The sequence below is a fragment of the Sminthopsis crassicaudata genome, chromosome 1, assembly GCF_048593235.1.
Source record: "Sminthopsis crassicaudata isolate SCR6 chromosome 1, ASM4859323v1, whole genome shotgun sequence".
Lineage (NCBI taxonomy): Eukaryota > Metazoa > Chordata > Mammalia > Dasyuromorphia > Dasyuridae > Sminthopsis > Sminthopsis crassicaudata.
The window spans coordinates 744,307,614-744,323,673 of NC_133617.1; the positions used below are offsets into that span (position 1 = coordinate 744,307,614).

Consider the following 16,060-nt stretch of genomic DNA (forward strand, 5'->3'; position numbering starts at 1 on the left):
GAGGACGAGTTCTGGGACTTGATTTTTGGGAGGCCGGGAGGAAGTTCAAGGACATCTTTGGGGCTCCGGGTGCCCCCAGCGAAGTGCTTTAAAAGACACAAGTGCAATCAGAATCAGAATCGGACTGGAATGCAGAGTCTTGAAACTTCGGTCCGAGTTCAAATCTGGTCTCAGACACTTCCCAGCTGTGTGACCCTGGGCCAGTCACTCAACCCCAGCCTCAGGAAAAAAAAAAAAAAGGAACTGCGGGTCGCGATCCCCAGGGGTCTCCTGACTGAATGTGAGGGCTCCAAAATTATTCACCAGCAAACGTTTGATTTGCAGGCCTGACACCGCCTTTCTCGGCATGGGGTCGACAGTGACCTCTAGGCCCACCAAGGACACATTAAAACACATTGGGGGCCTTTGCCTTCTGGAGTTCTACCTCGGGGTTTCTGCCTCGGCCGTCCCAGGGCACCATACCCAGGACCACGATGGGACAGCTGAGGTTCCCGGGACCCTAATCTGCCCCCTGGGGGCCCCTTAACATTCCCTCCCATAGTGACCCAGGCGTGCGCACAGCGGGCGTCAGGGGGAGGAGGGATGCTTCACAAAGGGGGAAGGGCAATACAGCGAGGGGCCCGGGAGCTGCAACTTCTTTCCCGAAAACTGACCACAGCTCTCCACTTCTGCCCCCCTGGGGGTCGATCCCTCCTTAGCCCTCCCCCTCTCCTCCCTCTCCCCACCCCTCTCAAAGGCTCCTCCCTTCCCAACCCGGGACTCCAGCCTAGACACCCTCATTCCCATTCCCTTCTCCCCCCACCTAAAGGTCCCAAGTCTCCTCTAGCTCCGCCCTATCCCAAAGCCTAGAGCCCCGACTTCCATCGCCACCCCCTAATCCAGCGCTCCCCTCCCCCTTCCTCTAGCTCCGGGGGCAAAGGTCCCCGACAGAACTCCAGCCCCTGCCCTCGCCCCCACCGAGAACCGAGGCCTCCTCTCCGCCGCTTCCTCGCCTAGGCCGCCCACTTCTTCCTCGAGTTTACGGGTCCCGAGCCCCCGCCCACTTTTGGCCCTTCCCAGCTTTAAGAGCGCCCCCTCGTCCTAAGCGAGCCCCCTCCTTCAGCCCCGCCGCCCTTTAGTGGTCTCCAGCCCTCCAACAGTCCTTTGGGCTCTCAACGCCTCCCCAGAACGGTCGCGCGTACTTCCCCTCCCCCGCCCTCCCGCGCCCCCTCCTACCCTCTACCAGACCCCAGAACCCCCATCCCCGCCCCCTCAGGTCTCCGCTGGGGCCCCCCACCCCCTTCCTCCCTGCTCCCGCCCCCGGCCCCTCTCCCTTTTGGACCGGCTCTACCCCCGCCGATCCCACTCCGCCTCACGGTCCGCCGCGTCCTGGCCCCGCCCCCAGCCGGTCAGCCACCGCAGGGACCCGCCCCCGCGGTGCCGCCTCCCGCTCTGGCCCCGCCCCCGGACCCTCCCAACCCTAACTGATCCCTTCGCCCCCTCGCACCCTCTGCCGGCGGCCGCCCTCAAAAGCGAGGCTGGGCCGCAGGGTCTCCCAGAGGAGGAGGTGGGACATCCGTGCTCCTTTCCGGAAGTGACGCGGGAGTGTCAACATGCAAGATGGCGGCGCATCACAGGCAGAACACGGCGGGGCGGCGGAAAGTGCAGGTGAGGGGCGCCGGGGGCGGAGCGCGGAGCCCTCCGGGGGCCGCCCCCCAGCCAGGGTGCCTCCCGAGGCCCGCGGGCCGGGCCCCAGCGCCAAGGCCGCCGCGAGGGACGGAGGGTGGGGAGAGGCGGGAGCGGAATCGGGCCGGCCTGGGCCCAGCGGCCCTGGCGCGCCCGCCGGGGGTCCAGAAGACCCGGGGGGGGCCGAGGTTCGGGCCGCAAGTTCGGGTCTCTCTCCTAATCAATCCTTTGGGCCGCAGGGCCGGGCCGGGGCCCGTAAACTCTAACCCGGGGGCGCTCCAGGCTGCCGGAGGCGGGGGGGGGGGGGGCGGAGGTCCCCGATCTCCGCCCTGACCCCACCCCCGGAGCCGTCAGTCCGAGCACCTTGTCGTCTGCCCCCTGCAAATGACCCCGCCCCGTGGGTAACTGTCACCCTTCTGAAGCCCAGGGAAAGGGGGAGGCCCGACCCCTCCCCCCGGCCGTGGGCCCCCTCCCCCCAGCCCAGACTCCTCTTCCCATCCCCCCACGTGGCCGAATCATGACCAGTTAGTGCCCTCTGGTTCCTCCCCCCGGTGATGGGGGTCCCTCGGAGTCCGAGCCCCACTTCGCCTGTGTGCGCGCGCGAGTTTGTACATGTGAGTGTGATTGCGCGGGTGGTCCCCCCTCCCGGGAGCGAGCAGCAGCTGAGGGCAGCCGCCCCCTGAAGACAGTAGGGGAGGCTTTGAACGGTGAGTTCGTCCGAGCCCCTCCGAGCCTCTCCGACTTGGTCCGTCCCGTGTGCTCTCCGAGCCTGGCCGGAGTCCGGGGGACGGGCGGTGCTTGGGAGGACTTGAGCCGCCGCCGGGAGCCCTCGGGGCCGCAGACGGAGGGCTGCCTCCCACTGTGACCCCAGGGCAGCTCGGGCCGCAGGTGGGAGGGGGTGGGGGATGTTCACTCGGCTGCTTCTTTATTTGTTATCATTTCTGGGGGAAGATTCTTTTCTCCCGAGAAAGCGCTCCGGCTTGTTGGGTCGCTAAGTGGGTGAAATGTGGACTCGTTACCCGACGGTCCCGGAGGCGTTAGGCTTCTGGGACCGCTGGCGGTGACCCCCCCCCCTGCTTTATTCACGGCCGACTGCTCTCTCGGGCGGGGTGTGAAGGCCCCTCCGGCCAGCCCCTGCTCCCAGGCCTCGTTCTTCCTTCTGAGGCTGGGAACCAGCCCAGTCCCGCCCTCCTGGGGAGCTGGGCCGTAACCCCCCTCCCCCATACATCTGTAGACGTCCGAAGTGTTCTAATGCACAGAGAGCCCGAATTCACAGAGAAACTGGGTGAAACCGCAGAACGAGTGCGGACCGGCCGCACTCCTGGAGTGACTTGGCTCCTGAACGTGTTACCTGTCGGAAGTAGGGTAGGAGCCCTTGGCCACAGCAGAAGCAGGAAATTACCCCGAGATCCCCCGGCAGAGCCAGAAATCAGAAAGGCCCAGTAATCCCGGGAGAAGCTCGGCCCAGCGGCCGGTAACCACTGGGAGACGGACAATTCGTGCTTTAAAGCTGGGAGTTAGCAAGTTTATCTTAGGCACAGGCCCGCTTAGAGTGCAGGGCAGTCCTTCTCCTAGTTATTATACTGAACTTTTCTGACAACGCTTCCATCCTAAACGTGTCCGCACACATGCCTGCTCCTGGAGCGATGGGGTGCTGCTGAAAATCGAAGTATGTGCTAGCTTTGTTTAGTATGATTAGTATGGGCGCTATTTTAGGTTGAAAGGATGTTGATGGGGGCCGCTAGGGGGCGCAGTGGAGAGAGCCCCAGCCCTGACGTCAGGAGGCCCCGAGTTCAAATCTGGTGTCAAACACTTAACACTTCCCAGCTGTGTGACCCTGGGCAAGTCACTGATCCCCAGCCTCAGGGAAACAAAACAACAAAAGAAAGTATGTTGATGTAGCTACTATTGGTGCTTCACAAAAAATTATTTCAACAAACTTTTAACATATAAAGATGATCGTCATTATTCTTGACTACTGCGAGCATTATTTTTGACCTTGAAAGCATCCACTCAGCAAAACTTTTATGTTTTAAACATTGTTTATGCCATTTTGGTGGCGGTGGTAAGAAGGCAGTGGGTGTCCCATGGGGTGTAGGATGGAAAAATAGTAGTTTTCATTGAGAATTTTTCAGTCTTTTTGATGCTTGTACTAAGAAAGTTCCATTCGGCCATTCGGGTTAATTTGGCAGCAGGCTCGGATTTTTATTTCTGTTGTTTTCATACTCTTTTGTCTAATTTGGTCCTTTGTTGTCTCCACGGGGCTCGGAGGGGCCACAGCTGGCTTGCTGTAAAACTTGGATTTCTAACCCATTGGAGTCATGGTACTCAGTCAGTAAAACATTTGGTTTCTGAAGTTCCCTTGAGACAGTGCCTCCTCCTGCCACGAGGGTTTTGTCTCAGGAGTGAATTAATCATCACTGAAAAATGCCTGAACAAAGTATGAGGCACCAGTGGGGGGCAGGCCTTGGAGGTACCAAAAACCCGCCGTCCTTGTCCTCAGTGACCTTAGGAATAAGTATGCAGATATATGCAAATTATTGGAGGGAGAAGAGTGGCGTGGGACTTAAATAGTAGATGCCCTTCCAACACTGACCAATCTACATAAGGATATAGACTGCAGATTGACTTCATTTTAAAATGTCAGTGTTTTGTGGCATTTTTTCCCCATTATATTTGAACCCCGTGCAGGTGTGTGAATAGATCACGGGGATCCTCAGCTTTGGCAGAAGTAGATCGAAACTAGGGCTTGAAGGAAATGAGGCATGCCAGACACGGGAGGAGGAAGCACCTTTCAAGGATAGGGAGCAGACAGCAAGAGACTGGAAGCTTCTACAGGTAGATGGCCACGGAACTCGGGAAAGAGAAAAGTCTTGGGATCCAGCCAGGAGGGAGGATTGTGGATCATTGAGGTGGACTGGAGCCAGGAGGTGTGACCTATGAACGGGTTTCAGAAAATGTGCTGACACAGATTGGTAGAAGAAATTTCCCCTCTTGGAGTTCCCTGTACCATTGAAATCACTGGGGCCATGAGAAGGTAGTGGATCCATTGATTGTATGGGTCCTTATTAACCAGGCCTACAGCTGAATGAGTTAATTGAACAAATGAATGAGAATTTATTATATACAAGGTGCTAAGCTCTGGGAGTCATGTAGAAAAAACAGTCTCTCACTTCAAAGAATTTACATTCTAACTACAAGTCCTCACACAAGGGAGCTAGTAACCAGGGACACTTGAGTCTAGAAAGTTCCGGGAAGATGAATAAGGTCATAGAGCAATAGAGTGACACAGCCCATCCAAAAATAATGATAGAATTGGTTTCTTCGTGTTTCTAGAACTATTGGAGAGAGGAAAGGAGAAGGTTTTGAAGTTTGGAAGACAGCAGTTCACATTAAAACCTGTAGTTTTCTCTATAAGAATGCAGGTCCTTAAGAGACCAGTCCCCATATAGGCCACTCCTCTAAAATGTTCATTCTTTTAAAGGGGAAACTTAGATTGCATTCTGTCTGTTGGGGAAAATAACAGGTTAGCTCGGCCTCACAAGCCAGATTGGGGGTGGGGAGGGGAGTGTAGCCTATAGTTGTAGCAATATAGTATTTCTTGGGTGATCATAAGCAAATGACTTCGTTTTCTCTGGGTCCCACTTTGCTTGTCTTCAAAATCCTGTGGCTATCTTTGACCTCGTAAATCCTCCCTAAATATCTGTTGTCCCTTGATCCTGCTCTGTCATCTGCTTGCTCTTCCTTCGAAGGAGTAACTGCTCTTGAGAATGTTCGAATAAGCAACAAGTTTACAAATAGCCTTCATTTGTAGCTTGTATCTGAAACAACGGAACAAAGATAATGATAGCTAAGCTGTAAAATAGGCTTTTTTGAATTATGAAGAATCTTGCCATTCAGGCATCACTTTTGTTTGCAATTTTTTTATAAAATAAATCTTCACAATTTTCATTGACTCTTGAGAAGCCTTTTAAACTATCCCAGGCAAGAATCCATTTACAACGTAACTAAAAATGTGTACTGCACTTTAAAGTTTCTTCACCACAATCCTTGGTGTGTAGCTCATATATATTTTCATTTTCTAGATGAAGGAAATAGAGGTGAGATAATGGGACTTGTTCAAGGTTTTAAATTTGGCAGCCAGAATTTGAACTTAGACCTGCACGCCGAGTGTCGTCGTCTCCCATCCTCCCTCGGGATTCCTGTTAAGATCCCAGAATCTCAAAACCTCAGAGCTAGCAGGGACTCCAGGAGTCCAAGCTGGACCTGGACTAGACTCCCCTCTCTTAATACCACTGACAGACAGATGGCCATATAACCCGTGCCTTAGGATTTCCATGAAGATTTGCACCTAGTGTGGGAAATATTGTTACATTTTTAATTTAATTTTTTACAATGAAATCCTGAAATCATTTCTGCCAACCACTCCTGGCCTAATTGAAATGGTTAGGCATGAAACTGAAAAAAAGAATTCTTTAGGTGGAGCCAACAGCCAGCTTCCCCCCACCCGGGCAGCAGCTGTAGCTCCAATGAAGGGGCTTGTGCTTTGCAATTGGAAGGAGGGTTCCAGCTGGGACCAGCGCAGCTTAGATGGGAGAGAGAATCACAGAGTTAGCCTGCCAGTCTGCTTGAACACGTCTAAGGACAGAGAGTTCACAACTTAGTGAAATAATCTAATCTGTTATTGGACAAACTCTGAGAGTCAGGAAACTCTTCTATTGAGTTGAAATGTTTCCCGTTAACTTTCAGGCATTGATCCAGCTGTATGTGATGAGACTTAAGACTTTTTCAGAAGTCATCAATACTTGAGCTTACTAAGCTAAAGTAACAGCAAAAACTTTTGAAAGACTCCAGATATCAGGGACTAATTTTGAGAACTAGATTATATGTTTACCTTTTCTCATTTACATTGCTTGAGTGTCAGAATTCTAAATTACATCTTACTCTAAAATCGTTTGGGGCTAATATGAGGTAACCATTTCCCACACTGTTTTGTGTAAAACACAAAATTTTGTGGTCCAGCTTCTAAAATAGAGTAGGAGCTGAATCAATTACACCAAATCTTCCTACTAAGAGAAAAAGGTTGTGGGCAGTGAGAAGAGAAGATAGATATGAAATAGTTGTGCCTCCTGACCGGCGATAGTAAAATATATTCCAGAACAAGAGCATTCGGAAGGATGGTCCCTTGGAGTTTCTTATAATGGAATTCAACTTGAATCATCACTGCAATCAATACAGGAAACTTTGAACTTGGACCAGTAGTGCCTTAGAAATGAGACCGCAGTAATGCAATTAATGGTCTTCAGTTCTTCAAAGGCTATAAATGTGCCAAAAGGAGGAAGGAATTTGCTGTGCTACATTTGGCTGAGAAGCAAAGGCGTGGTTGTGATGGGGAATGGGGAGGGACTGTGGACTTCATTCAGCCTCTCTACTAGAGGAAGAGCCAAGGTGTAGAGGTCTTGCTGATAAGTTTATCCTTCAGAAGGTAGAGGAGAAGATAAGCAGGATTGTTATTTTGGATCTGTTTCTGACCAAAAAAGAAGCAACTAGTTAGTAAAATGACAAACATTATGTAAAGGAAGTAAGGGAAGAAAAGATGGACACTCATGAATATAATTTCTAATACTGTTCTATATAATTTCTTGAACTAATTTTTTATTGTTATATATTTTGAATCCTCACTGTTCTATTAGATACATGACAATGTTTTATTTTATTTTCCTTTTCTGTTTTTTCTATTTTTTAAATAAAATTTTAAAATATATATACATCTGCTACCCACAGCTGTGAAAGGCATTTGATCTCTTTTGCTTTTTTTTTTTTTTTTCCTCTAGTGTTAGGACCTTTAATTTTTGGGGGCATCTAACCATTTAGAATGTGGGATATGGATTAAGATATTGGTAGAAACCTAATTCCTTCCCAATACTTTCAAGTTTTCCCAGTAGTTTTAGGAAGTTCTTACATAAAGGATCTATGTTTGGGTTTTATCAGATGCTGGGCTATTATGTTCTTTGATATTTGTATTCCTTTTTCTAGTCTGTATCATTGATCCACTTTATTTTTAACCAATATCATATGTTTTTGATGATGTTTTATGTTTGATGTCTACAAGTGCTTGTAGTCCCTTTAAATTTCTGCTTTTTCTGTAGAAATTTCCTTGATGTTCTAAATCTTTTGTTTCTCCAAAGGAATTTTGCAATTCTGTTAGGATGTTCTATAATTAATCTCTTTGATAATTTATTTGATCATACATTAAAACTCTTTCCAAGGGAGAGGGGGAGGTTAATATATAATGTAATATAATTTTCATTTTTTATATTAGCATAATCCAACTATAAGCACTGATTATTCATATTCTAGCTATTTAAGTTGTTCTTTAACTCTTTAAACAGCACTTTCTAAATGAAATAGAAATTGCATGAATATATGCAATTGATTTTGTCCTTGGATGGATTGATCTCTAAATATTTTATGCATTTTGTAGCGTTTTTAAATAGTTCCTTTTTTTTAAATTTTGCATCCTGGAGTTTGTTATTATAATGTAGAATGCTTTGATTTTATGAATTCATTTTGTAGCCTGCAACTTAATTAGTATTTTTATCTGATTATTCTAGAATTCAGCAAATAAAAGCTAGTTTTAGCTTCTCCTTGCTTTCTTTTTTACCTTTAATTTCTTTGTCTTATTGCAAGGATAGAATGTTTAAAACTATATCAAATAATAGCAGGGAGAGAATGGTTATCTTTACTCTCATGGTCTGGAAAAGAAAAAGGGAATTTAGCATAAAGAGGATTGATTGGGAGGAACTCGGAATTAAATTATGATTAAGCCATCACAAATGATTCTGATGAAGAAGAAATGGGGAAAGAGGCATAGTGATATAGTCACTATAATGGGTGTTTTTGCTTAATTTTCTTTATGAGAGGAGAGGATTCCATGATAAGATTGAGTTTTGTAGAGAGCTTATTTTTAGAAGTGACTAAAAAAAAATGAGTTATTGCTACATATACATACATATGTGTTTATTTGTGTATACACATATATGTATGTATGTTATATCTACACCAAGAAGATTGAGCTTTGAAATGGGGAGGAGGGGTGAAGATGTGTTTAAAGAGACCCCTCTGACATGCAAAGAACTTATCATTGAATTCAGATGTTATAAGATATGAAGAATATGGAAGCAACTTCAAATCACAGAAGTCAAATAAGAAAGAGTATGACATAGTTGAAAAAGGCTGAGGCCTGAGAAGCTTGAGGGCTTCAAGAGAGCAGACTCTGGGGCACAAAAGTGTTTCTAGCTCTCCCAAGGCAATAAGATAGAGCACAGAGGAAAGACGTAGCTCCTCTGCCTCAGGTTCGCTGCTGCTTTATCATAAAGATCTTCAGACTGAAAAAAGTAGAACAAAAAATGCTTGGTAGAAAATTGAAACCTCAGATAAAAGAGGGAAATAAGAGAACCTGCTTTGCCCTTAGTGAGGACAAGTCTCTTGTCCCAGAACATCTATATCCCCATACACTGTAGGGTCTTGAGGTTGAACTACCAAAGATTAAGAACAAGTCATGCCCAAGAAATCTCATTTTCTTTTATAACAAGCCCAAAATGTAGTAAAAGGAAGTGAATGCTCTAGGCCAGAGGTAGTTCTTCCTTTTTGGGTCCAGGGCCTTGACAGTCTAGTGAAGCCTATGGATCCTTTTGAAGTATAATATTTTGAAATGACAAAATACATAGAATTGAAAAAGGATTATAGCATTTATATAGGGCTTTAAATAAAGTTGGTTGGTAGTTATTCAGTCATTTCAATTGTGTATTACTCTTTACAACCACATTTGGAGTTTTCTTGGCAAAGATACTGGAGTAGTGTGTCATTTCCTTCTCCAGCTCATTTTACAGATAAAGAAACTGAAGCAAATAGGGTTAAATGACTTGTTCAGGCTCATATATACCTAGTGAGTGAGGGAGGCCAGATTTGAATTCAATCCTGCTGACTCCATAGCCATTGCTTTGGCTGTCTGTTTAAGGCTGGTAAAACATTTTGTTTCATTTGATCCCTTGGGAGGATAATTGTTCTAATTATCTCCATTTTTGTTGCTGTTCAGTCATTTTTCAGTCATGTCCAACTCTTCATGACCTCACTTGAGGTTTACTTGGCAAGGATGTTGGAGAAGTTTGCCACAGATGAGAAAACTGAGGGAAGCACGATTGACTTGCCCAGGGTGTCAAGGCTAAGTGTGTGAAGCTTAGATTTAAAATCATAACGAGGAATCGGCCTGATTCCAAGCCCGGTGCACTAGCTGTCCTTTACAGATATGGAAACACAGGCAAAAATTACTTTTTTGACATTAGATTGGAGTTGAGTGCATCCTGCACTCTAATGTGAAACCTCTAGGGAAATAGCAGATAATTTTTTTTAATATTAAGAGACACTAGGTTGATAACCCTCTCTGTAGACCCAATACACATGGCTTCAGGAAGTTATCTGATGTTGCCCTAATTCCCTTGTGAACAAGTTGGTGAGATGCAGGCCGGAAATCGCCAGCCCCTGAGCAGCTGTCACTGTTCTAATAAGCATTGAGAGAGCGGCCTCTCCTGAAACGTCCACAGGATGTTTATCATGACTGATAAGACAGAAGATTTCCTATCAGGAAACCAGGTCATTGAGTGGCAGGATTGAGATGGAAAAACCTTTTCCCCAGTTGGAATGGTGGACTGAACTCTTTTTAAAAGTTAAATTTAATGGAGTTAGAGAATGTAAAAGTGCTTGGGTCAAAAGCAGTGGAATCTTCCGAGTTGTAAGGGAATCTCTGGGAAGTGGATGTCCACCGTCCTCTCTCTGGGAGGACTTCCAGTAACAAAGCATTCATTCTGTCCAGAGTCCATTCTTGGCAACGTTGCCTAACATTGAGCTGAAGTTTCCCTCTGTTTCCTCTATGTAGTATTCTGCTTTTATCCTCTTGTTTAGTCATTTCAGACTGATTCTTCATGACCCCATTTGGAGTGTTCTTGGCAGAGATACTGGTGTGCTTAGCCATTTTCTTCTCCAGCTCATTTTACAAATGAGGAAAATGAGATGGGCAGGGTGAAGTGACTTGGCCAGAGTCGCACAGCTAATTAGTGTTTAAAGGCAGGTTTGAATTTAGCCCATCCTGACTCCAGACCTGTGCTCCATCCAGTGCATCCTCCAGCTCCTTAACCATTTGTCAAGCAAAATGAGGCTGAACCTTTTCATGTGACAATCCTTCCAGAACTTGAGTTTCCAAACCCCCTTGAGTATTCACTTCTCTTCAGGTCAAATCTGTGCGATTCTTTCTCCTATCTTCTGTTATGGTGTAGTTTCAGAGTCCCTTCATCAACCTCACTTCCTTTCTGTGGGCCCCTCTAACTTTGTTTTGTCATTGTGCTAGCCAGAGCATGGAATGATACTCTAGATAGAGTGCACTAAGACTATCACCTCCCTCCTTCTGAATTTGATACTTCTGCTAATGGAGTCTTAAGATCAAATGAGCTTTTTTGGCCAGCATGCTATACTTTGGACTCAGATTGAATTTTCAGTCCACTCAAATCTCCAGTTCCCTTTTATGTTAATTGTTGTCCATTTTTGCTTCAGCCAATAGTTGCATACTTGGCACAGAGGACAGTATACAATAACTCATCCAATTGCATAGTCTTTACACATCCAGCACTTAGCAAAGAGGGTGTGTGTGTGTGTGTGTGTGTGTGTGTGTGTGTGTGTGTAGTATGCATTTAGTCTAGGTTTGCTGGGTGAGATAAGCAGATTATCACATTTCTAGCTAGAAAGAGAGATCTTCAAGAAGAAAACTGAATTGAAATAATGAACTAAAGCTAATGAGTTGAAATTTATTAGGGATAAATGTACATTCCTCCACAGGAAAGGGGAAGTGGCCATATTACTACTGTGTAGACCAGACCTAGAGGTTTTAGTATACCATGAGACTGCCTTATTTCATAAGAACCCTCAAAAAACTAATGAAATCTCATCAGGCTGTATTAGGAGATGCGAAGGGTCTAGAACAAGGGGGGTTTTAATCCACTTTACTTGGTTCTAATCAAACTCTGTGTATTCTCTCATTTCTGGATACAATGTTGATAAGCTAAAGGAGCCTGGAGGTGGTTAGGTAATGGTAAAATTAATGCCTTACCAGGATTGGTTGAAGTAACTAGGGATGTTTATCTTCAAGAAAAGAAATTTAGAATTTTCTTCAATAGAGAGATGCTACATGGGGAGGAAAAAATAGACTAGTTTTGATTGGCCCCAGAGTTAATGACCACTGAGGTCTTCAAACTGGCTGGCCATTAATAGGGGATGATTTATATAGAATGAATGTTTTATGTAAAGTTTAAAACAGAATTCATTATCTGAGATCCTTTACAACATTGTATGAGAGTCAGTAATCCTTTTAAGAAACAAAATAAAATATTGATTTGTTGAATAACAAATAATTTAGTTTTATTATTGTTCCTCTCCCCCACCTTTTTTTAGTAATTCAATTTGCTAATATTAGGAGAATTTGCCCTTGGCCCTATTCTGTTCATTTTTGTCATTGAGTTGGATGATGTTTCCCAGAATCTTTATCATCCTTCACAGCTTCTGTGGGTGCCATCTCCACCTCTGATAGTTCACCCTTCTTCCTCCCCCAATTCTTGTCTTCTTCCTAAAGTTGTTTTTGTTGTTGTTGTTGTTGTTGTTGTTTTTAATCCAATAGAATAAAAACTTGAAGCCCAAACTGGATGTCTGTCTTTGTAATGTCCATGCCTAGGGTGGTATGTTTTGTAGAACAACACTAGATAAATATTTATGAAATTACATTGAAAAGAGGGTTTTGTGTAGGACCATCTTAGAACCATTGAAAGCACTGCCATAAGCTTTCTCAAATCCAAGTCAAGTCTTTTCTTGCTCATTTTCAACTCTGTGCAACTCATCGTCCAAGTTTAGTATCTGTTTGGATGGATTCTAATGGACTAAAAAGCAAGCTTTTTATCCATTTATCTGTCTCATTCTGGGCAAAGGGCATTGTTCATCTACTTGGTTTTTTGTGTATGGCTTATTAGGCTGAACTCTTTTTGAGTCATTATGGATGTTATTTAAGGGGGTTCTGTAATGTTCCTGAGCTTAATATCCTCAGCATAATGGTATCCACAGACCAGAGCATGTGAACTGCCTCACCCCAGAGAATCCCTTTCTTTTCAAACACTGCCAAGGACATCTACCTTGACACTGGGGAATATGGCTTAATTTTGATAATCAAAGTTTTCTCTCCACATTCAATTGACGAGGAGTCCTGTATAATAATGATGGTGATAACGCTAATAGTAATAGATGATAATGATAGAATTTCTATAGGGCTTTAAGATTTGCAGAATACCTCATTTAATCTGCATAGAAATATTATGAGGTTGATGGTAGTATTATCCCCATTTTACAGGTGAGGAAAATGAAGGAAGAAGGCAGAGGTTGTGACTTGGCCAGGGTCATATAGCTGGTAAGTGGCTGAGGCCAGATCGTGTATAACCCTAATATGTATCTAGAAGAGGCCCTGCTGGAGGAGAAGCTTCAAGGCTGACTTTTGTTCTGCCAGATCTTTTTTTTTTTTTTTTTAAATCAGCAAACAAGACATGAAAGGATCTTGGGTTCCATGTCTTTCAGTCTGTCAGTAAGTCTTCCCTTCTTTGAGCTCTTGAACAAAAGGGTTTAGATAAGGAATTGGCCCCTGAACTTCAGGTGTGTCTGGTCATTTTTGTGGTTCTGTTCATGATGAAAACCACAAGACATCAAGAACAGGAGTCCCTGAGAATGGTGCTTGTTGTAGTACCATCGAGCAAAAGAGAACCTGTGGGTTAGATCATCCCCTCAAATTTTAACTCTTTTCTGCCTGGTTTGGTATTGAGAATATCAAGAGTATCAGGGTTCATCCAGTAGCTCACTCTTTGGTCATATGACTTCAGCTTAATGTTTCTAAAATTTACCATTCCATTTACTCTGCTACCATTATTGTTCAAGTGAAAAGTGTTTGCAGACGATTCTGGGCCATTTTTCCTTTTCACTTGTTCTGTGGCCTATCATTAAAATCCATCTTGTTAGGGATGTCTAGTTATGTGTCTACCTGGAGCCAACCTCATCAAGAGCCTACTGGTTAAATAAGACTGACAGTAACCCTGGCTACTCCATTTGGCTTTGTCCATTTGTGTGCCCTTAGACAAACTCTGCACAGCCTGCTGGTAGTGACTAACACCTTTCCCTTTCCTCCAGACACACACACACACACACACACACTCTCTCTCTCTCTCTCTCTCTCTCTCTCTCTCTCTCTCTCTCTCTCTCTCTCTCTCTCTCTCTCTCTGTCTCTGTCTCTGTCTCTGTCTCTGTCTCTCTGTCTCTCTCTGTCTCTCTCTCTGTCTCTGTCTCTGTCTCTGTCTCTTTCTCACTCCTCTAGTCTCATCCTCAGTTGGCTGTTGATAACCAGCTGTTTTTCCACACTTTGCCTTAGTCACAGTCTGCTGCTGCTGCCCACCTCTGTCTCTCTCCCTTACACATGCATACACAGGCTGTTGTATTTCCATCTTGAGAGAAAACCTGTCATAACTTGTGCTTTGCTGGTTATAGAAGGATGAATCCACAAGCTGATGTGGCTCTGTTAGGCAACAAAAACAATAGCTACACAAGTCAAGGAAAAGAAGGATGTGGCCTGTTCACAAAGTCCTTTCTGCTGTCTATACTGGCTTGCAACCCCAGTGCCGCCATGTTATATAACAGCCAAATGAAGCTAGTGGGATTTGAAGCTGAGCACCCAGAAAGGGGGATTGATTCTCATTTGGCCCATCAGCCTTTCTCCAAATCATGTTGTTGAATGCACAAAATAAAGCACCAAGAGCTACAAGGGAAACTCCCAATCTAGCAAAATAGTTATCCTCTGTGTTAAAGAATAGAATCACAGATTCCATATTAGGAACCCCTGTTTGGGGAGTGGGAGAGTGTGATATATGCACTTCTCAGTACTTTTGCTGTAGCAGAGAGCTCCAAGAAATAGCCTGATGGTTGGATCCCCTCTTACAACTAGGCCTGGTATCACTGCCAGGGGACAGGAATAGACTTGGGACTATGATTGGACTATATGTTATGTGAAAGGGACCCGGAGATAGTCACAGATTGAAAGTTTCAAGAGGAGTTTATAGAATATCATTACAATTTAGACAGCTAATTTGATCTTAGTGTTATCTTAATATAGAGCCAATGTGTTGAGAACAAGAGAGGTGGCTGGCTGTAATGTTCTGGTTAGCTTTGTGGAGGTCTCTGGACCAGCCTTGTTTTCAGCAGAATAATCACCACGAGAATAGTCAGGGATAAAGTCCAAAAGTCTTGTCTCCTTCACCTGGGGCTCGGCGAGCTTTCTGGAGGCTCTCCAGAACGGGGCTTAGTTTCAGTGGAAGAAATGCAGAAAAAAATGCAGAAAAGCCACCATGAGTCTGAGGAAGATGGAATGTTATCTCTTCCAGTCCTTGTTGGCTCTCATATACTCTTTAAGTACATCATCATAGGTGTCAGTCTTGTAAAACAGGTATCAACTTGTAGAGCTCTACTAAGTGCTTGTAAACTAGAGAATCCTTATCTTAATTCCACTGAGTAGTTAACACCTTAATGTAATACTAAATCAATCTTGCTGAACTAGGGAACTATGAATCACCACTCTAAACTAGATAATCACTGTCTTATCAATTCCATTGAGTTAACACCTTGTTTCGAGAATACTTCTCCAGAGTTCTGGTTCTCTACAGCTGTCCAGAATACATTCCCCAGTTCAGGAAGGCCCCTGATCTGCTGGAGCAGTTCAAAAAAACAGGCTGCAAATGGGACAAGAAATCATGCCTTAAAAAGATAAGTTTTCATCTGTTAAAGAAAGCTTTGAAAGATGGGGTAGCAAAAGGGACAAATTTGAAGGGTTGCCATGTGAAAGAATCATTAGATTATTCTTTCTGCATCCAGAGTAGCCTCAGAAGTTATACCCACAAGTGGCAAAGACAACTCTCAAAGCCATGAGAGCTCTCTACAAGTAGTTTTTCAGAGGCTAGATGGATTCTTTCATCCCGTCCGCTCTGAGAGTCTCGGGCTCCTGAGATCTTTGTGTACTAGCCCAGTAACATTCATGGATCCATACATGATTTTTTTTTTTTTTTATTTGTCAATTATCTTTTTGCCAGTGGCATCTCAGGCATTCACTTCCTTCATTCCCTGAACTCTTTTCTTTCACTCACTTTTGGCTTTTATTCTCTTCTCTTCCCCTCCTTTTTTTTTTTCTTCTCTTCCTCTTTTTTCCCCTCTTCTTCCTTTCCCCACATCTTCCTCACCCTCTGGGATAAAATTCTTGAGGGTACTGATTTAC

The 16,060-nt window shown here is 44.9% G+C and overlaps 1 protein-coding gene across 4 annotated transcripts in view; it reads left to right on the forward strand.

Annotated features, from left to right (window-relative positions):
* The first annotated feature begins 569 nt into the window (after positions 1 to 569).
* WDR48 (WD repeat domain 48) overlaps positions 570 to 16,060 on the forward strand; it is a 47,109-nt gene continuing 31,618 nt past the window's right edge. Inside the window, exons 1-2 of one of the 4 annotated variants that reach the window (XM_074284396.1) lie at positions 570 to 996; positions 1,402 to 1,647. In XM_074284396.1, the coding sequence (XP_074140497.1) occupies positions 1,600 to 1,647 (48 nt within the window). In that variant the 5' untranslated portion in view covers positions 570 to 996; positions 1,402 to 1,599. Of the gene's footprint in view, positions 1,648 to 2,937; positions 3,335 to 13,108; positions 13,166 to 16,060 lie in introns of those variants that run through there. The other 3 variants (XM_074284398.1, XM_074284397.1, XM_074284399.1) reach the window with 3 other exon arrangements.